This window comes from Schistocerca serialis, chromosome 4 (genome assembly GCF_023864345.2).
Source record: "Schistocerca serialis cubense isolate TAMUIC-IGC-003099 chromosome 4, iqSchSeri2.2, whole genome shotgun sequence".
NCBI classification, from domain to species: domain Eukaryota; kingdom Metazoa; phylum Arthropoda; class Insecta; order Orthoptera; family Acrididae; genus Schistocerca; species Schistocerca serialis.
In genome coordinates this window covers 837,848,278-837,870,373 of record NC_064641.1, presented here as the reverse complement: position 1 = coordinate 837,870,373, position 22,096 = coordinate 837,848,278, and the positions used below count along the sequence as shown (strand labels likewise).

At 38.6% G+C, this 22,096-nt stretch overlaps 1 protein-coding gene across 6 annotated transcripts in view; it reads right to left on the bottom strand.

The window, feature by feature from the left end:
* The window catches only part of LOC126473462 (actin-binding LIM protein 2), a 361,677-nt gene that overhangs the window by 55,104 nt on the left and 284,477 nt on the right, over window positions 1-22,096 (bottom strand). For all 6 annotated transcript variants that reach the window (XM_050100530.1, XM_050100532.1, XM_050100531.1 and 3 more), the window contains one exon: window positions 7,844-8,030. In XM_050100530.1, coding sequence (XP_049956487.1) covers window positions 7,844-8,030 — 187 coding nt within the window. The remainder of the gene's footprint in view (window positions 1-7,843; window positions 8,031-22,096) is intronic.

Sequence of the window (22,096 nt, the reverse complement as noted above, 5' to 3'; positions counted from 1 at the left end):
CACTGTGGAATTCCAGTGTTACCCATCTACTGCTAACACGGCTGGGCTTGCTGCCCATCTGTCGTATTGCAATGCTGGGCATTGTAGTCAACACAGTTCACACGCAAGTGGCATGGAAATTACAGTCACCTGCAGATATTGTCTCATCAATGACCATATGGCTAGCCTCACACTCAAGCTACATGCCCACAGGCTGAGCTGCTACCACCTAGTTGCATGGTCCAAAATGACCAGCATCGTGCCTTTCTAACCTGGGCATCACAATCTTCTGCCACCTGTGGCCGTGCAGCCCATTTACCACTCATATGTCTGCAGAGCCCACTTGGTCAGCACAGGGGCTCTGGCTCGCTTCAATGCTGGGGACATCTATTCTTTGCTGCCATGCAGTCAGCAGCCACAGCTGGGTCAACACTGTATCCATGCAGATGCCGCAAGCCAATGACCCACTTCACCTATGGACATCAATTGTGCCAGACCACACAGTGACTTGATAAGTACCCTTGAACTTCTGATTAATAGGAGCAAATATTGACTCTCCAACCAGTAAATTATAGTTTTAAATGGACAATGTTCAGGGGTTACTGGCTACATTAATTATATGTGACACTGTCATTAAATAGAGGTTCATTCTTCCTTGTTAAGAATCCTAATTTTATAGGTAGAACACTTATCTGGTACACTGCATTAGGCACAATGTTTTGTTTCTTAGTAAGAGGAACAACTGGAAAGATACTGCATGCAAACAGCATTAGTTATCTACATGTTTTCTAAGTGTCACTTTTTTAAGTTAATTTTTGCTATTTACTGCTCATGCTAGAAACATGTTGAGATGGTTAAGATGTAGAATACAAGGGAAAAATAGGGAAGCTCTTTTCTGTGGACAGCATTATCTGTACATGCATGTCCAATAAATTTTACCTCTTAAGATGTGTATTGGGCAGAGTTTTCACCTACAACAAGTGTACCTACAAAAAGTACATCTACATGTACTGCTGTTTGCATCCATAGCACAGCAAGATACACATTAATAAGAAGTTACTGTTGCTGCTGTTGTGGGTAAGTGAAACCCTATGCAGAAGTACGTTTTAACTTATCTCACACAGCCAGTTTTGAGGATGACCGAGGCAATGTTAATGTCTGTTCTATCGCATATGTAGGCTACACGTATCTGAACCATCTCATGACCTGAATGAAGATAACTGCCCACTCTGTATTCTGAATCTTCTAAAATAAATAAATAAATAATAAAAAACCGGATGACTAAAGTGATCCTGAGTTTCACATTGAATTTAGTGGCTCAGAAAGTGAAGAAGAAGAATGTGATGTTACTTCATTAGAGACAGAAAGTGATGGCATTTCGTCAGTTGAGTGACAAGTGCTTGCCAATGGTACAAGATAAAATACATTCACTGAGCTCCAGCCAGCTCCTCCAAGATTTATATTCACAGGAAAGCATTGTGAAGTACATGATTAGACTTCACAGTGACACAAACTAAAAAATGACCAAGTTTCAGGATATTTATTCGAAGTCCAGAGCACAAGTAAACTCGGGGTTTTATTACTGGTGATCTACAAAAATTTTAAACTCATTATTTTGAGCTTTAAAAGATGTCTTTATTGCTTTCAGGATGTCAAGTGTGAAAGGTGACAGTCAAGTTCCACATGATTAAGGACCGGAAAAATTTGCATTACAGTTAGTAGCAATCTGTCTTTTCCCACATTTTGATATTCTTATAAACATGCCACATGTGTGCCTGTGCTGTGTTGAGCCACATTTTGAACATATCATTGCAATATTCTGCAAATTCTTTTATATTCTTTACCACTCTGCTTATGATTTATGTTGTCCATTCAGTACACCAATCAGAGATACCATAAATTTAGTTTTTCTGTGTTCACTTGCATTTTATTTCCCTTTTTTGTGGAGTGTGTTATCACTTGAGGAATACAAACACAACAGTGCAATACCACATATCCTTCTCTAGTACAGTTATCAGATTTTTTACACATCAATGTGTATTATTTGCTACTGGGAGAACCAAAAGAGACACTCCACATGAGATCACTTAGAAGTTATGAATCAATATAACTAGAGGTATGTATGCATGTTTCTTCTTGTCTTTTGTACTTGCCTGTGAACATTTCTCAAATATTGCTAAGTTATGAGCCACAATTAATTGAGGATAGTTTATTAATATTCATTACATTAGAGTGACATGAACTTTATCACCCAAGATTTACACTTTCGTCAGTATGTTATGTGATGGCACTACACAGAAAGTGGTGTTGTAAAAAAATCATTCATATACCTCTGATATATTACTATGATGAAACATTATCGTATTGTTTATAGAAATACGAGGGTTGGAACTTAAATAGTGGCAACTGTTTCTTCACAACTGATAAAAAAGAGTTACACGTTTGCACCTATTACTGTCCTTCAAAGTAGTCACCAGCATTGTGTAGAACCCACTGCCAGCAATGTGGAAGGCATAGTATACCGTTACCAGAGCCTGTTCTGTTGATGGTGCGAATGGAACAATCTAAAGTTATGGTGATTCTCATGTACGACTGTGATGGTGTTATCCTAACACATTACGTTCCTCCATGGTAGACTGTCAATGCACAGTATTACTGTTCGGTTTTGGAGCATCACCTGCGACGAGCTTTGTGAAAGAAGCGGTGACAATGTCTGCACAACCCACCCATCATTTTGCACGACAATGCGCGGGCAAATACAGCGCAAGCTGTGGTTGCTCTGTTCGGTCAATCGGACTGCAAAGTACTGCACCATTCATCATACTCCCCGGACTTAAGTCCCTTTGACTGATTTGATTCCGAAGATGAAGGAACCACTTCGTGGCATTCACTTCAGAACTGTTCCAGAGATTTGACAGGTAGCAGACCACTCCATTTGCACCATCAAAGGAACAGGCTCTGCTAACGGTACACTACACCTTCTACATCACTGGCAATGGGTTCTACATAACGTTGGTGACTACTCTGAAGGACAGTAACAGGTGCAAACATGTAACTCTTTTGTATCGGTTGTGAATAAATAGTTGCCACTATTGAAGTTCCAACTCTCGTATTATCCTCTTTATGTTTTATGAGTATTTAGTGGCCTTTGCATTTATTTTGTCTTGGAACACATTATTTCAAGTTTTTCACTTTGCTCTTAGATGTAAGTTTAATATTTGGTAGGAACCTAATGTTTAGATTTTATGGATAAGATGTTTATTTCTGCTTTACTCCCTCCACGGTAAATTGGGACTCGTTCACACATTTTTTCAGTGGTACAGTTTTTTCACGCTACTAAGGTGGTGAGACCACCATTGCTTGTTCTGCAGATATCTGTGGGCGGTGGTCTCTGACACTACCCTGGTATTTTTTGAGTCCTCCCCCATCTATTTCTTACCCTCCTGCTGTGTCACTGAATCTATCCTGCATTTATTCTTCTGACAAAGAAGGGCAGTACTCTCTCAACTCTTCCAGCAGTGACAACTTTTTTGTCTCTCCTCTTACATCCAATGTTATTGAGGCGTCACACCTCTCTTGTTGCATGTCCAACTAGCACATACATGAGCATATATTCAGTGAGTGACACCATTCCTGGTCGCCTGCAGAAGAGAGGTCAAACTATGCCTAGACTACATATGTATATGGCAAAGAATGACTTTGATGTATCACCTAGCAAGTATTCGATTCTGCTCTTCCTCTCACGGAGATGTATAAGGTTGGGCCATACAAATTACCAGTCAAGACAGTAGTCAAATTAAAGCTGCTTCTTGATACTTTGTAAATACGCTGACTCAGGATAGTGTGTCATCTTTAAGTGTCTGGCAGTTTAGTTTCTTTAATATCTCTGTGAGATATGGTTCTCAGTCAAATGCTTTTCACAAATCGATAAATACTGCATCTACCTACCGTCTTGATCCACTGCTTTCACAATATCAAGTGTTAAAGGTGCCAGTTGAATTCCACACGATTAAGGACCAGAAAAATTCACATTTTGTGATAAATGCGAGATAGGTGCGAATTCTGCCTCAAAATTAAAAAATGTGAAGTTGCCTAACAGACACTTTTGCAGAGCGAATAGTAAGCAGAGGAAGTATTTTATCACATATAGTTTGCAATACCTTTATTTTTGGCTTATTAATATCGAAAACGTAACCAAATTTCAGTTACTGGTATTGAACATCACCTGGAAGAGCTCAATTTGGAAAGATAATGTGTGTCAGAACCTGCTTGCAAAACAATAAGTGCACAAATGCAATGTATCAATTTGCTCGATGCTTTGGTGCCATGCCAATTGTGTGTGGTTGAGTGATTTGTTTAAGATAAATGTCGCATAATGCAATATGCAATGTAATACTCAGCCGTGGGACCTAGCATTTTATAACAAATAAATGCATATGTATTTTTCATAGCTTAAGTTATACAGTTGGTATAACATAGACTCATTTAACATGGCAAATTAGGTGGCAGGTATTTCAAATGGTGGTTGCACTGAATACTGTTAAGAGGTTGGGGGTGAACTACATTGTTAACAATATTCTGCCAACCTTCACAATAGCCATTCCTGAATGCTTTGTGTTACGCATTGCTCATTGTTTTCTTTTCTTATTTTGAAAGGAATGAAGCAACTAATCTTGGTCCATCACAAATTTCAATTATGACCCTTAAAACACCGGAAGAGATTGGTGATCCCTGTGACAATGCGTCAGTTATGCTTTTGCAGAACATAGGTGTAGGCTGCTACCCTGCAAGAGGCAGGCACCACTCCTTTCCCCTTGGGTAGTCAAAATTCTAGTCTGTTTATGATTGCAGCCAGCTACTACTATTAAATAGTGTTCAACCTCCGTACTATAGTGACTGGAAAACAAAATTTTTCACATTTTCCAAATGGGCCAAAATTCTTCCTCACACATTCAAATAGAATTACTTTCAGTTCTACTTCCACACTAAATGCCTTGTCAGTTCTAATGGTTGCTTTGTCAAGCTTGGGTCTACCTATGAATGCTCACGGAAGGCAGAAATTAATATTCCACAGATTTTGTAGGCATTAATTTGGGCAGGAAAAGACAAAGAATGTTGAGGAGCACCTTAAATCACAAACACATTCAGTTCACTGGTAGGAAAATGCCACTACTCTTTAACAGAGCAATCATATACTGAAATCTTAAATGCAACCATACGAAGAAAATAAAGGCCATTTCAGAAAAAAAATAAATAAATAAATAAAAAAAACATGTTGAAGTTTGTGCAAAAGCAAACATTTCAGCCAAAAAGTTCCCCATCAGCACTTTTTTTTTTTTTTAACAGTCAATTTCAAAGAACTAAGGCTTTGTTTGTCTCCACTCGTGTAGCATGACAACCTTTATATTTGTGCATCTAATCATTCATAAACATAAAAACAGATGCGAATTTCACAAAAAATCTAAGTGAATTTTGCAAAAAAGATGCAAGATGAACCTTGCACATAACGTTTTTGGAATCCATGCTGGTTAGCACGGAGATCATGCTGTTTGAAATACCTCATTATGTTTGATCAGACAGTACTTTTGTGGATCATGTGTTCCACCTTTCTTGCAGACAGGTGTAACCTGTGCTTTCTTCGACTACTGCCACAATATTTTATTCTACAGCAGGTTATAGTTAAGAGAGCTGCTAACTTAGCCACAAATCCAGTAGAGAATCTGATACAGATTCCATAAGACTCTGGTGCTTTGTTCAATTTTAGTCGTTTTGGCTGTTTCTCAACACCACTGATAACAATATTTGTATCATTAATCTTTAAGGTGTTGTGAGAATTAAATTAGGGCTCTACAACTGGATTTTAATTTGTAAACAAACATTTGAAAATGGAAATCAGTGTTTTTGCTTTTGCTTTGCTACCCTCAAGTTCATCGTTGTCTTGTCTATGAATGTCAAGACACTAACTTTGTAACATTAACAGCCTTCACATACTACCAAATTTCTTTTCGTTTTGCAACAGACCTTTCAATAATACTCTGCTATAGGGTGGCTGTTGAAGGCTTCATGCAAACTCCTCTTGACAGTGAAGCATCTTACATCAGCATCTTCCTATATCTAAGACTTGTGATTTGTAACAATATTATGGAAAGGAAAGTTGCTGATCAATATACGGCAGAGATGCTGAGTCGCAGATAGGTACAACAAAAAGACTGTCACAAATAAAGCTTTCGGCCAGTAAGACCTTCATCAGAAATAGACGACAGACACACACACACACTCATGCAAACGCAACTCACGCACACAACTGCCGTCTCAGGCAACCAAAGCCACAGTGGTTGAAGTGTGGCTTCAGCTGCCTGAGACTACAGTCGTGTGTGTGTGTGTGTGTGTGTGTGTGTGTGTGATCTATTTTTGATGAAGGCCTTACTGACCAAAAGCTTTATTTATGACAGTCTTTTTATTGTACCTATCTGCGCCTCAGCACCTCCGCTATGTGGTCAGTAGCCACTTTCCTTTTCATAATTTTGCAGACTTGTGATTTGTTTTAATCTGTTACGCTGTAGTCTCAGTTAATTTACAGTGACTGTATACCAGTGAGTGTCCCTCCAATCATGAACTGTTATACTAAGTACACATCTATCAAGTGCACGGTCAACTATTTTTCTGAACCACAGTTCTTTAACAAGCTCCACTGCAGGGATAAATAAATCTACAGGGTGTTTCAGCACAGTGATTACAGACTTTCAGGAGAGACAGATTGCACCTACACAATGGTAAAAGACATATCAATGAATGGTCAGAAGTGCTTTCGGGGCACAGCAGTGACAACACAAAACACAAGAAAGGAAGGACAGTGAGAAAACATGCTACTGGACAACGCACACATACCTGCTGTGACATGTTCTGTTACATGGTTTCAGCAGGATGGGGGCCCCATCACATCAGAGCCTTAATGTACATTGAAACCTGAATGCAACGTATTGTCAACAATGGATCGGCCTGGGTGGTCTGGTACATTGTCCAGTGACATCCTCACTCACCTCAAATACTTCCTCTGAGAATATGTCAAGAAATGGCATATGAAAGAAGTATTCTAGTGTGGACCACAAGTAACATGAATGAACACTGCCAATATATGGTTAACTTTACCTTCAAGTTGTTAAAAATGTTGTGCACCATACCACCAATAGCTACAAAGACAGCTACCAGGATGCCTCCCTACGGCATCAGCTTCTCTGAATTATGTAGGTGGTGAGATCTCTACCTTCAGCATACACTTTATTCTTATAATTACCAAGGCCTCTACCTCAAATAATCACCTTAACCACATTTCCCCCTCTCATGTCATTTTCCACACCACTCCGCTACCCAATCCTTGGACCTCCCTCCCCTTACTTGATCTGCCCACCCACCTTTGTTTCATAAATGTCACCTCTTGATTCCTCAATTTTCTACTTCCATCTATCCTTCCTTCTACCACAGCACCCACTACCTCCTTATCTCCTGATTGTCTAGTACACCTTGCCGTTTCCAAGTATCTTTCTTATCATCGCTCTTGTAGCCTGGTGGCAACTATACGTAAACAGTGAACATTGCCACAGCCTTGGTGACTGGTGTGTGTGTGTGTGTGTGTGTGTGTGTGTGTGTGTGTGTGTGTGTGTGTGTGTGTGTGTGTGTGTGTGTGTGTGTGTGAGAGAGAGAGAGAGAGAGAGAGAGAGAGAGAGAGAGAGAGAGAGCGCTCTGAGCTATTAGATATTTTTACATGCCACACACCATCTAGATAGAAGTTAATGGTTGCCTTTCTCATTTTTGTTTATTGTTTCCACCCCAAAACCTTTGCTATCACAATAAATTCAATACTTACATGCATTAACTGGTGATTCATATCTCAATCGATACGTTGGTTCTCGAGCAGCAGACGGCGTTCTCGACGCATTGCGAGGATCCAAATGAGCCATCTTCCATTGCCTCAGTTTTTCACGTTCTCTTACATTCTGCAGGAACACTTTTCCAATGCCAGTTGCTATTTTACTCAACTCCTGTTCTTCTTTCTGTGTAGTAGAACAAACACGTCCAATTTAAAGCACTGTAATTAAAATTGGTGTGTGTGTGTGTGTGTGTGTGTGTGTGTGTGTGTGTGTGTGTGTGTGTGTGTGTGTAAGGGGGGGGGGGGGGGGTTGCAGCTGTGAAAATGCCAATTTGAAATTTGCTGTGAGGGGCAAAGAAGTTCCAGTTGTCGTGTATAATGTCAGGGGATGGAGAAATGTGTGACAGTAAAATTACAAACATTTGAAATGCTTTAGTACAGAATATCTATAATGTTCAATGAAGTTTCCCCCAGCACTTGATAAAGCAATAAGCATAGTGACAATCACAAAATGGGAAGAAAGCTCTTCTTGATTATGAGCAACAATTTTTATCACTGCAAGCTAAGAACCCAGAAACTGTTTTGCTGATCATCCTTACCAGAGCTTACAAGGGGACCACTCTGAAATCAAATTTTTGTAATTTTTTATATTTGGGTATGTGAAGTTCAGGATTCAAATACCAATCTACTATAGTATGTTGGTGCAACTCTCAAAAATTCTTGAGAAAATCAACATTGAAGTTTTGTGAGGAACTTTAGTTCACTAAAACTATGAAAATTTTCACAACAGGCTGCATGGCCAACTTGATGGCATCGAAGAAGGTAACATGTAATCAATGGATCACTGTTGAATCTTGCTTTCTGGTCCTCTTCTTGTTTCAGTTTAAATTCCTACATTATTTAAATATAGAATCATAAAACAATACCAGAGAAGGAAAGTTGCTACTCACCATATAGCGGAGATGCTGAGTCGCAATAGGCACAACAAAAAGATTCACACAGTTATAGCTTTTGGCCATTAAGGCCTTTGTCAGCAGTACACACACACACACACACACACACACACACACACACACACACACACACACACGCGAAACTTGCAATGCGTTTGTGTGTGTGTGTGTGTGTGTGTGTGTGTGTGTGTGTGTGTGTGTATACTGCTGACAAAGGCCTTAATGGCCAAAAGCTATAACTGTGTGAATCTTTTTGTTGTGCCTATCGCGACTCACCATCTCTGCTATATGGTGAGTAGCAACTTTCCTTCTCTAGTATTGTTATATTCCATCCTGGATTTTCCATTGTTTAAAATTCATAAAATATACACTAATTAACATATGTCTAATCACTTTTTTTTTTTTTTTTTTTACTAAAAACGAATCTCTTCTTGTTTCTAAATACATATCACGTGCAAAATTACAGTTTTTAGAAATAACATGACATGCATTTTTCATTAAAAAAATTATTAGACATGAGTTAATTAGCACAAATTTGACAAATTTTATATTTCAAGAGGTGGGAGATATAGTCATAAGCCACATTCAACTAGTTTTGAGATACAGCAACTTTAAAGTTCAAGTATAAAAATGATGAAGACCAAATAGACACTTCCTTTTTGCTTTTAATTATACTTTAATACACTGCAAACCTTGTGTAAAATAGATGATCTGCTTCCTGTTGAGCAATATTAATTTAAGAGTCATTTTAATTATGATGTCATCGAAAATGGCTAATGACTGTGTCTCCCTGAAAATAATTTAGAACACAAAATATGTTTTAAAGGTTTTGTTCTGAAAATTACATAACAACTAGTAGTTTTTAACCATTTTTGCACTTTCACATACACACACATACATAACAGATAAGTCAGTCTAATAATTTGTTTTACATCGTAAATGTGAAATAAAGGAAGTTGTTCTACATCATCATCGTTCACAAGCGTTCACATTATTTCCAGCACATGACCAAAAGACAGTATGTCATCAATGTTTTTCTGATTAATTTGAATTGGCTTTCTGTATTTTATTGGCAGCTGAAATATATCTGGTTCAGCAGGTCTTCCTTTCCTCTTGCTACGTATATCCACTGACGTGAAGTTTCCTATTCTGAGTAGCAGTGCTTCACACTTGGGAGTGTGAAGGGATCTTTACACTCCAACCGAATGGGATCTCCAGATATGAATAGAGTGGGTATCGAGATTAATGATCAATCACCCAAGCTTCTGAAGTCTTGTCTGTGCATTTTCATCACAACGAAATTTTTTGGACAACTTCTGCCCATCATCTGGCATGTATACTATTGGACATCTGTTTCTTGCGTAAATTTTAATGCGACCAGAATCACGATCGCAAGGAAGTCTAGCTTGACCTACCATGGGGAAATAATGCTGCACAGATTCAAATCTTTTGGTGGTAATGAGAGTCCTTTCCAGGACAATAAGAAGCTAATTCTTTGCCTGGCCCTTACAGTTATCTGTGATTATGTGGAGATTTTAGGTTTGAGTGTTAGTTATCTCCAAGTATTTTGATAGAGAGTTCCCGACTTCATCTGAACCATTTCCTCAGTCCTTCTCACTCCACTGAAACACGTACTCCCATTTGACCCACAATCGTGGATAGCGTAGTTTTACGCCCATATTTTTCTCTTGTAGAATGCCAGACCAACTGTTACTTTTGGTGTGGGAAACGTTTGTTGCATGACTATTGCTACTACATGGTGCTCTTCACATTCTCTTTAGCCATATTCTGGGTTACTTGTTGCTGTTAGAAAGGCATCACATGTTGAACAGGTACCACTGTCATAGAACACATTAGGTAAGTATTAAGGGCATTTTATGTCCCATAATGAGTGGAAAATATTTTCTTCTTCTCCAAGTAGTTTCACATAGCACTTATTTGAACAACTACAGGGACTTCCCAAAGATGCTGCCTGAACAGTCTTGTTGGTTTTAGAAGACACATACTGCAGACCCCTGTTACGTCCAGGTTTGGCCTTAATTTTTTTCCACGCATCAATATTACGCTTTCTTTTTCTTGAAGAGCTTGGTTTCTGGGATGATATTTCATTTGCTATACTTATTTCAAGCTGTAATATGAATAGAAAAATAGTCACAGAACTTCCATGAGATATAGTCACAAGCCACACACGTCATTATATGCCACTGAAATGGCAGTGAAATAAAAAATATTCTTACATGTTTGTAGCCATGAAAACTATAGTATTACCGCAATCAGTGGTCATTAAAATTAGGGTCTAAAGGTTTCTCATTATCATAAAAGATGATGATCAACTGTAAGAGCAATGTTACGCGAAACAAAGTCTCAAGCCCTTGAACGACGATCACCTGTAAAAAATATTTTTGTATGGTTACCGAAACATCTTCTGAGCTAATACTGTTGCTTGATGGACACCAAGACTCATCACCATCACTGTTAAAGGGATCAGAATCCTCATTTACATTACTATCACTACCATATACACCTAGAACGTGTAAAGCACCTTCAGATGTATGTGAGCATTCGGTCATTTTGATGTGGCTTGTGACTATGTATCTCATAAAAAGACACCAGGTGGCGGAGTACAGAACTACGCTATGTCATCATCTGCCTCCTGTTGGAGAAAGATGGAACTTCTTCAATCCAAGATGAGGAGGGCATTGTTAAGAATGTCATAGCGTGAATATCTCATGTTCGACAGAAGTGTGGCTTATTACTATATCTCTCCGACCCCTTCATTTAGATGATGTATGTAATCACATTGTAAAGGAAAGACAGACAGAAAGAAAGAAAGGAGAGAGAGAGAGAGAGAGAGAGGACCATGCAGCCCTCCATGAAAATCATCCAATTTTAGTAAATTGAAATTTCTCTGTAAACTTCAAAGTTTATTTTCTCAAGAATTTTTGAGAGTTGCATCAACATGCTTTGATACATTGATATTCGAGTTCTCAACTTTACATATAGTAACACAAAAATAACAAATCTGATGGCTGGGTAGTCTCCTCATTATAACAGAATTTCACATAATAATACATGGAACAAAGACAAAACTAATCCCAAGAATATAAACAATTATACATCAGAATTAAGTGCAATACAGTATTAGCTATGCATGAGTTTGATTATCTAAAAAATAAAATTACACAAATGAAGTGACATACAGATTAAGAACAATTTCTCCATCAAAATAAATCTCATGATGCCTGTATGTTCTTGGAATTAAGAAGAGGGTATTGATGTTTTGCACCTTGGACATATATGGTGTGGGTAGGAAACATGAAGGTATTAAAGATGCAAGAACACCTGAACAAACTTATCAGAGCTATTTGAAATATGCCGCTATGGAGAAAGTTTAAAAAATTAGATGACACAAGGAATAAATGCTGACATACATGGAAAACATTATAAAAGAAATAAGTGAAAAATGACTACCACAAGAAGTAGGCAGATAAACATAGCATGAAGAATTGTGGTAACTACTGATGACCAGGGAAGATGGGAACTAAAACTGCAGGTGCCAAGAAAAACTGAAATACAGTGGTCAGACTAGTTAACAACCTCAAAATCTATACTTTGCAAGTGATTTTACAGTGTGTGAAGGAAGATAATTTTCCCACATCATCTGCAAATGGTGTGCAGGAAGATCAACAATTGATAAACCTCTGATTTCACTATAATGGCCACTTCGTGTGATACATGTAAGAGGAAGTAAAAAGATGCTTCACTCTTCTTGGAAGTGCAATAATATCTCTCTCCCTGTGATGCACTTTCTCTCTCTCTCTCTCTCTCTCTCTCTCTCTCTCTCTCTCTCTCTCTCTAAGTGTGTACCACTGGCATCTGATGAGTGTCTGTATGATATTTAGTTCTTTGAATCATCTTTATTAATCCTATTTGGTAAGCACCGGAGTCAGACGAGCAATATTTAAGAATCTTCCTTAACATTCCACCAACTTGGCTGGCATCTGCTTTTCCTATAGCTGTTTTTAAGTAGTCACTCCTACTTGGATTACTCTGGGTGTATATTCCTACGTATTTCACATTTGTTACTGATTCCAGTGATTGTCTGCCAAACACTTAAATGAATAACAGCTGCCCTTTCTAACACTTTAAACACAATAGTTACATTTGTTTATGCTAGAGTTTAACTACCAGTCCTCACAAAGAGTGTCAGTCCTCTGCCTTTCACTCCAGTTTTCTGGCATTGGAAGTTCCCTGTGTACATCATCATGTGCAGAAAGTCTTGCAGGACTTCCAGTGTTATCCACAATATAATTTACACGTACTGCGAACAGTAACAGCTCTGTAACACACCCTTGAGGTATTCACAAAGTTACTTTCACATCGTATAATTCTCTCAACCGCCTTTATGAAATTATGTGTTGTGTGTTTCTTCTTACAAGATGCTGAGCGCAATTACAAGTTTGTCCTACATCTCAGAGCTCCAAAACAGTCATAACACACAACCATGAAAAGCATTCCATAATTCTGCAATGGACTGTCATGCATAATATAGGCCAATAATTAAGTATAACATTGTTACTCACCTCATATGGAAGACATGCTATGTTTTGCTCCACAGTTTTCTTTGTTTTATTGGGATATACTTTCCCTAGTGCGTATTGTGATGTACTGTGTATTTTTGAATGTTGAATGCCACCAAAAATGTATTTCATGCCGTAGCATTAGTTGTATTATACATTTTCAACAAATCAGTCACTCCAAATTTCAATGTATATTGACACAAATGAAAGTGTATTTCTGAGAATTTTGAAGTTACAGATGTTATGGGTAATACATTTTTAGTAAGTCAAAATTTGTGAATTACACTTACTATTATGTATATTACAGCTATCACACAGTGTTCCATTTAGAATTAATTTTGTCACTTTGCCACGGAGTGTGCACAGGTGTGACACTTCCTGGCAGATTAAAAGTGTGTGCCAGACTGGTACTCGAACTGGTGACCTTTACCTTTCAGAGGCAACTGCTCTACTAATTGCACTCCCCTTGCATGACTCATGACCCAGCCCCACAGCTGTATTTCTGCCAGTACTTCATCTGCTCCTTCCAAACTTCACTGAAGTTCCCCAGCAAAACTTGCATGATTAGCACACCTAGAGGAAATGGTATTGCAGAGACATGGCTTAGTCACAGCCTGGGGGATGTTGCTGTGGATAAGCCATGTAACTGCAATATCCTTTCTTCCAGAAGTCCTGGCCCTGCAGGTTTGGAAGATAGCAGATGAGGTACTGGTGGAAGTAAAGCTGTGAGAGGGTGGGTTTGGAATTGTGGAGATGTGCTTCGGTAGCTCAACTGGCAAAAAAATTGCCCATGAAAGGCAAATGTCCCAGGTTTTAGTCCCTGTCTGGCACACAGTTTTAATCTGGCAGTAAGTGTGACACTCAGTTTTCGCTTTCAACATGAGTGTATAATGTTTTCATTTATTCTAATTTTTTGCTATTTTTAAGTTTATTAAATGAATCTCCCACCCAATAGTTTAAGAGAATCAAAAACTTTTACCCCAGATTTTTCTGCTGTCATGACAGATATCTCTCTGTTAGGTGTTTGTTAAGTGATAACCACTTCAGTCCCTGAAGGGAATTCTTAACATATGTAGTGTAACAGATCCAGAAATTAAAAGAGAATCAATCAATAAGATCAGATTACAGTTATTTGTTTACTGCTCTGTAAAAAATTGCACAATGCAGCCCAACTGTGAACACCATTCTTGGGAAGGGATGGGTCAGTTGAAGTTTGTAAGCAACTGGGAATATAGAACATACTACTGTCATGTGATTGGAAGTTTGCTGTGAACGTGTATGTTTTTGGGGATACAGAGAGACGTGTACCAGAAATACCAAAACTACCTCAATTACTAGCCTTTCCGGTGGAACTGTCTACTCTACAGGAAGTACTGGAGCCATCACCACTTGTTCAATTATAGTGAGTGGCTTGTCAATGATAGGTATAGGGGACCTATACAGAGATAAGTCAGAATATTACACCAATCTCCTAACCTCAGCTAACAAGTACAAGGTTCTGTCTTCCACTGAAAATCAAACTAAACCAATGAGACACTTCACCTATTAGGAAATCTGATATGTCCTGTGTCATGGGGAGGCAAATGCAAAAGGGTAGAGGTCTACTACTTAAAAGTAGTTAAAAGTTTTGCTGAATAATGGCAGTAAGGGATGGGAAGGATCATGATGTGCCTACAGTGAAAAATGAAATGGAAGCAAGGAATGGGAAGGATCACAATGTGCCTACAGTGAGCACACATAAAAGTCTCATTCAAAACACTGAAGAGACTTTTCCAGCAGGCACTGAAGGGACAGGGTGAAACCCATTGCAGATTGTGACATGCTAGAACATATGGTCCCTGTTGTCTGATTCTCCATCCAGTCAAAATAACTACTGCTATTGGAGACCTAGAAGTACCTTTATAAGATTCTAAGTAACGTGCCCCCCCCCCCCCCCCCCATTTCCAGTAACTTATTAAATGCTTGGTCAGAAACTGCTTAAACATCCGCAACAAAGTGCCAGGGTTTGGAGCACTCCTAAAAAGCACTGAAGCTCACATAATACTATGTATAGGAAACTGATTAAAACCTGATGTTGAAGCAGTTATATTTTTCAAGAAAAGGTAAGTGTATATTGAAAGTAAAGGAAAATGGGAAATGGACATGGTGTATCTGTTGCAGTAGGCAACAAACTTAAATCCACTGAGATCAAAACCGATGCTGAATGCAAGATTCTTTGGGCTACACTCAGTATCAAGACTGGGCAGAAACTTTAAACTGCATCTTTCTATCAACCACCGGACTCATTCCCAGATGTGAACTAAACAATTCAGAGAAAACTTACGTTTACTAGCCTGTATTTTCCCCTATCATACTGTCAATATTGGAGAAAACTTTAATCATCCAACAATCGATTAGTATAATTTACAGTTCTGTAAGTGGCAGACATGGCAAGACATCCAGAAAAACTACGCTAAATGCCCTCTCTCAAAAATACCAGGGAAGTATCGAGAGCCCACTCATAATTAAAAAATATTAGATGTAATGTAAACAAATAGCTCTGACTTCTTCCAGGATGTCCACACCGAAACTGGTGTCAGTCGATATGATGCAGCTAGAACAACAAAGATTACCAAAGTACAAAGGGGAACTACAGCAAATAAAAAGTGTTATACATTCTGCAAACTAAATAAAGAGGCAGTAATGTCATATCTCAATTATGAACTTTAGCATTTAGCTGTGGACACGGGCATGTGGGAGAACTGTGTTCTTAGTTTAAAAGAATAGCTGACCACGCAGATGATGGAGGCACCCCTCCACGGTATAGTGTCACTGTAAAGAAATTTACAAAGAAATACAGACTACTGCATAGTAGGTGTAAGACAAAGTGTAGGGCTACAGACAGAGTGATGTCAAATGAAGGACAACTGAAGCCCTGTCAGTTTCTATGTAGAATTTGTGGCTGAGTGGGCCCATCTTTTAATTATATTGTAACACAGATCTCTCAGCCAAAAAACTGTGCCCAGCAGCTGGAAGAAAGTACAGGTCACACATGCCTACAGGAAACTAGCAGAAATGATTTAAAAAACTACCGTGATATATCCTTGTCATCCATTGTTTGTAGAATTTTAGAGCATATTCTACACTTAAACATGATGAGGTATCTCAAACAGAACTATCTGCTCCATGTTAACCAGCATGGATGTCGACAACAACGATTATGTAAAACCCAACTCGTGTTTTTCTCACAGCATTATGAAAGCCATAGGCCATGGGAGTCACATAGATGCAGCGTTCCTTGTATCCTGGAAAGCATTTGTTTTAGAAGCACACACACGCTCATGACTGAAGGTATGTTCATATGGAGGTATCGAGTGAAGTTTATGATAAGAATGAAGATATCTTGCAGAGAGGATGCAGTATGTTATCTCGACTCAAGAATCATTGACAGATGTAGGAGCAACTTCAGGCCTATCCCATGCAAATGGGTTGGAATGTTTGCTGTCCATGTTTTGGATGGAATGATCACACAGGCGCAGCATGTAATGCAGGTGGCAGACTTCATTTTGTTGGTAGGATACAAGGAAAATGGAATAAGCCTACAAAGGAGACGGATTACAAAATACTCATGTGGTCCGTTCAGGAGTACTATCCAAGCGTGTGGTACTCATACAAAAAAAAAACTATGGATAGTGAATTTATACGCAGAACAGCTGCATGAATGGTCACAAATTTATTTCAACTGTGGGACAGTGTGGCAGTTGTGGAGTATAATTGTAGATGTCTGTCTGTCCATGAACGACTTTGAAAATGGGAATGACCTGTACATTATCCAACTGCTTTAAATGTATTGTTGCATAATCTACATAGGCTCCTACAGGTACGCTGTTAGCTCCAGTAGCCTCACCCCAGTGTTGAGCGATTTTAGCAGTTTTTCAGGTTTGTTTATCTTTTAATTTATTTTTTTACCATGGTTCTAACTTCTTTTCTCTCCAACCAAGTGAAGGTCTTAAAACACCATGGTGTTTTAACAAGTGTCATACTCCTCATTTTCTGGCAAAGTGTTGAGATATTATGGATGTTCCAAGGTGATGTGCCCCTTCATCTGGGCATACTTTGTCCTGAGATGATATAACACATTTATATGGAGACACAACAATTTTTTCTAACTAACATTTTGTCACGAATCTGAACAAGTTTTGAACAGATGTCTTGAAACATCTTAAATATATACTAAAGATCATGCAAAGTAAAGTTATATTAAATAATAGTAAAAGATGGGTTGAGAAGTCATTTAAAACATTTCTTTTCTTTTTATTTGCATGTAACTATTAGGTCTACACCTTCACTTCCACCATTTTTTTTAAAGTTTGAGGCTTTATTGTGGAGAACTCATAGAAATTTATGAGCCATTGCTTGCCACTACTTTCTCCCAGCTTTTAGGCAATATAAAAATCCCGCAGCTGAAGAACTGGGTGTCTTTTGTGGAGATCGAGAAATCAATCAAATTTTGCACTTGTTCATGACTGGAAGTGCTTGTCATCCAGGCTCAGTACCGTCAGTCTAAAAAGATGGTAGTCAGAGGGAACAATTTCTAGAGAATATGACGGGTAGGGGTAGGACTTCTCATTTCAATGTTTACAAGTATGTTCTGACTAGTTTTGTTACATGAGATCAAGCTTTGACATGTTGCGAATCACCTTTTCATTTCTAATGCTGTACTGTGGCTGTTTGTCTTTCAGTGCTCAGCTAAGATGCATCAACTGCTCTTAGTAATGAACCTCTGTAATTGTTTCCATCAGTTTTAGTAGCTGTGAAAACCTTCTGTCTTCCACTGCCATGTCAGTCACCCATGCCAAGATCACGATTCTTTAAGCATTGAAACCATTATCTACACTTTCTTTCACTAACAGGTGCCTCGCCATAGGTCTTACCTAGCATTTTATAAGCCTCAGCTGCAGATTTATTCAAGTTAAAGCAGAAAATTTAAACTTCCCACAAATGACTACAACTGGGCTCATAGGATGACATATTTACTCAAGAATGACTTTATGGTGCAATCACAAATTGACTAATATTTTGATGTTGTTCTGTTTACAAATGCCTGAGCTTACTGATGACACTTATGGCCTACCATCTGCACCACCATTTGCCTCTGCTGCCATCTATTGCAAAGCTGCAGAAGCAAAGTTATAGAAGTAATACGTTTTGGCAATGGATGCTGAGAAAGCTTTTTCCACACAATGGAACGATGCTCAATGAGTAATATTATGAAACAAACAAAGGCATGGACAGCACCAACTGGGAGCAGCACCAGAGATGGTGTAAATTTCGCACTCAGCATCAAAATTATTGTAATATTAAGTGTGCTTCGAGGACTGTGTTTAGTCTTCAGTTTCTAGCAGACATTTAGAAAGAGCTATGTATTTGGTCAAGAAAAAAATGAAGTGGTAATGTTAAAATATGAAGAAATTCAATATGTCGATATGATTAAAGTTTAATCCAAAAAAGGTTATTTATAGATCTTAAGTTTTTCTTTACTTAATTGAAATTAATGAATTGTTATGTCTTTCTAATCATGAATTAAGATATAAAGAGGCATTATTCTTAATATAGTAGTGCAAGCACACTAAAATTTGATGATCCTTTTTTTAATCTACAAATAGGGATGTATCCTCTATTATCAAGGCAGGTGAAGGCAGTCTCTTAAGTGCTAATTATGAAAAAATTATAAAGAACAGAAGATTTTTTTTCAGGTCAATTTGACACAATACAGTTTTGGCTGTGAGGAATATTTCACAAGCTCAATCACACTGCACCTCTGTGATCGAACATACGAAGAAAGAGTGTAACCTTATTATAAAGGCTATAGTATAAAGATTATGTGTATAGAGACTGATGTGTCTACACTGCTTTAACTGTAATGTACATCTTATGTACTGTGCTACGGTCAACTTCTTGTCACAGCCAACAGCCACTTTATGGAATGTCTCTTAGAAGAACTTTGTGTTTTATTGGATCCCTAGCGCTGTCACGAATATATGCACCACAACACTAGTTGGGATTACGTTAACATAATTTATATATACATCTGCTAAGTTCTTCAACATGATTTTCCTTGGTGGCAATGGTCAGGTGCACTAGGTAACAGCAAGAACTGTTACAACTTTATCATGTTTCAGTTGAGACATGATACCCTCCACCTGATTGCATATACTGGATCCAGTGTAGTTGGGAGGGGTTGGCAATGAAGAGGTGGGAGTGACAGGTCAGACAAAGTTTGTACTCAAATCTCTGCACGAGCATTCCTTATACATCTGTATGCCTATTCGGTATACATCTGTATCCCAGACAGTGCTGGGTGCACTCTCATCATACGAGGCTGGTTTGATAAGCCTGGCAAAACAGCACCGAGAAATATTTGTTTTGCAAACATCTCCCCTTACTTCTCGACAGTCTCCTTTGATGGATATATCATTGGTCTACCGATCCTCCAGCTTTTTCAATCTAATGGAAAAAATAGGTTCTATCAAACTCTACAAAATATGCATTGACTGCAACTATCACTGCCTCATCTGATGAAAATTTCTTCCCAGCAAACCAAAGTTTAAAGCTGCGGAATAGGAAGAAATCACTTGGGGCTAACAAGTCTAGCGAATAGCATGAATGAAGAACAAATCCAAGGCCCAAATTGTGCACTTTCGCCATTGTTATCACTGATGCTTGGGATGGTGCATTATCCTGCTGAAAGAGCACTTTTGTTTTTGCATGCCACCCTTGGTCTTTTTCAGGCAATGCAAGTTTCAAATTACCCAACAATGAAGCATAATAAGGCCCAGTTATCGTTCTGTCTTTTTCCAAGTACTCTATGAGAATTATACCTTGGGATTCCAAAAAAAGAGTGGCCATCTTGTTACCAATTGACAAAATTATCTTTGTCTTCTTTGGTGTACTTTCACCAGCCTTTGTCCATTGTTCAGACTGCCTTTTTGCTTTGGTTTGTTAATGATGGATCCAAGATTTCATCAACAGTTACTAATTGGCACAGCAAGCTTGTTGATTACAATTAAACATAACCAAACATTGTGTTGAAATGTTGTGTTGGATGCACTTTTGGTCGACTGTGAGCAATCGCAACACCCATCTCATACACAGCTTCTTCACAGCTAATTCTCTGAGCATGATCTTACACACTCACTCGGTTGAGATGCCTACAGTCTCAGAAATATCACGAATTTTTATTTGACAGTCTCGACTTACCATATCTCGGATTTTGTCAATGGTTTCTTACGTGGTGATCTCAACTGGATGGCCGGGACACACACTGTCTTCAGTGTTTGTCCGACTGTGTTTAAATTAATGAATCCAAAAGAGAATTGTCTTTTCACGATGGTGCAGAGTCCACATGAACTTCATCCTATTTTCTTTTGATCTGAGCAGAAGTCCAACCCTTCAAATGACAATGTTTAGTAACAGCACGAAACGATGTTCTCCATTTTCAATTGCAGTCATCAAACTGAACAAGTCAGACTGTTGACAACAATGAACTGTACACTGTACACTGTTGAAATTCTTTATACAGCAATCCAGCTTACCAAGCACAAAGACACAACAAAAATATTCCATTGTCTCTTGGAAATTTACAACTTATCAAACCACTCTTGTATAGTTGTTAACACAGGATTTTGTGCTGAACTAAGTTTGCTAATTTCGTCCTTATTGACAGTATCCTGATAGACCTATGTTTTTATAGATTCCTTTATAATGTTGTCCCAACAACCAGTTGCTTGACAAAGCAACTTTTTATTCTCAAAATCAAAAGTGTGATGTTTGTTTATGCTACACTTTGTGTCCCTGCGCCTGATCATATAACTTCATGTGCTTCTTGCACAGCTTCTACATACAGCACTGCAAGTGCCTTATATATTGGCTGGCACATTTACAAGAGATGCTGTATATTTCTGGTATATTAAGTTTTGGTGCATCTTGTTACAGAGCCAAGGAATTCTTTCATTTTAGGAGTTGGTCGGAAGATGGTGTTAGTGCTGCTTTTTCCAAGCAGCCTCACATTTTGGCTAAGAGCGGACCATCTTGTCTCCTTCCTTCTCTTCCCAGTTTACTGAATCTTTTCTTTTCATTAATGTCCTTCTCGTCTGATCCTCTCTGTACCATTCCTTTGCAGAACACTTCCCTCTGGAGTTGTAGCTCAGCTGGGAAGCTCTTTCACTGATGATGCAAGCCCAACGTACCAAGGTATTGGCATAGTCTGCCTCTGTGCTGAATGGTGGCAGCTTGCAGGCAGGTATAGGTATGTGCAGGTCATCTTACTACAAGGGCAGTCCCAAAAGTATGGTCTCCTATATTTTGCAAAGGTCAAAGCTGTAGCTGAATCCAATCTTTTCCCTGTCAATTTTACAGTAGCACCATAGAGTCATTCATCTCCTTGTTCATCATCTGAGCTCTTGACAGTCTGTAAAATTTGCCAAGGTCTTTTGTGACAGCGTGCTGTTTCTGTACCTTGCTGCTGGCATCATGAAGAATGTGCCCCCAGGCCCCAAACAAATTACTTTTTTAATTTAAATTTTAAGCGTTTCCTATAAGCTGATGTGACAACAATCAACTTGTTCATGCCAGAATAGGCCAAAGCATTGTCAGCAAAGCCACCTTGCAAATCAAATCCCTTTGAAGGTTCAAATGGCTCTGAGCACTACGGGACTTAACAGCTATGGTCATCAGTC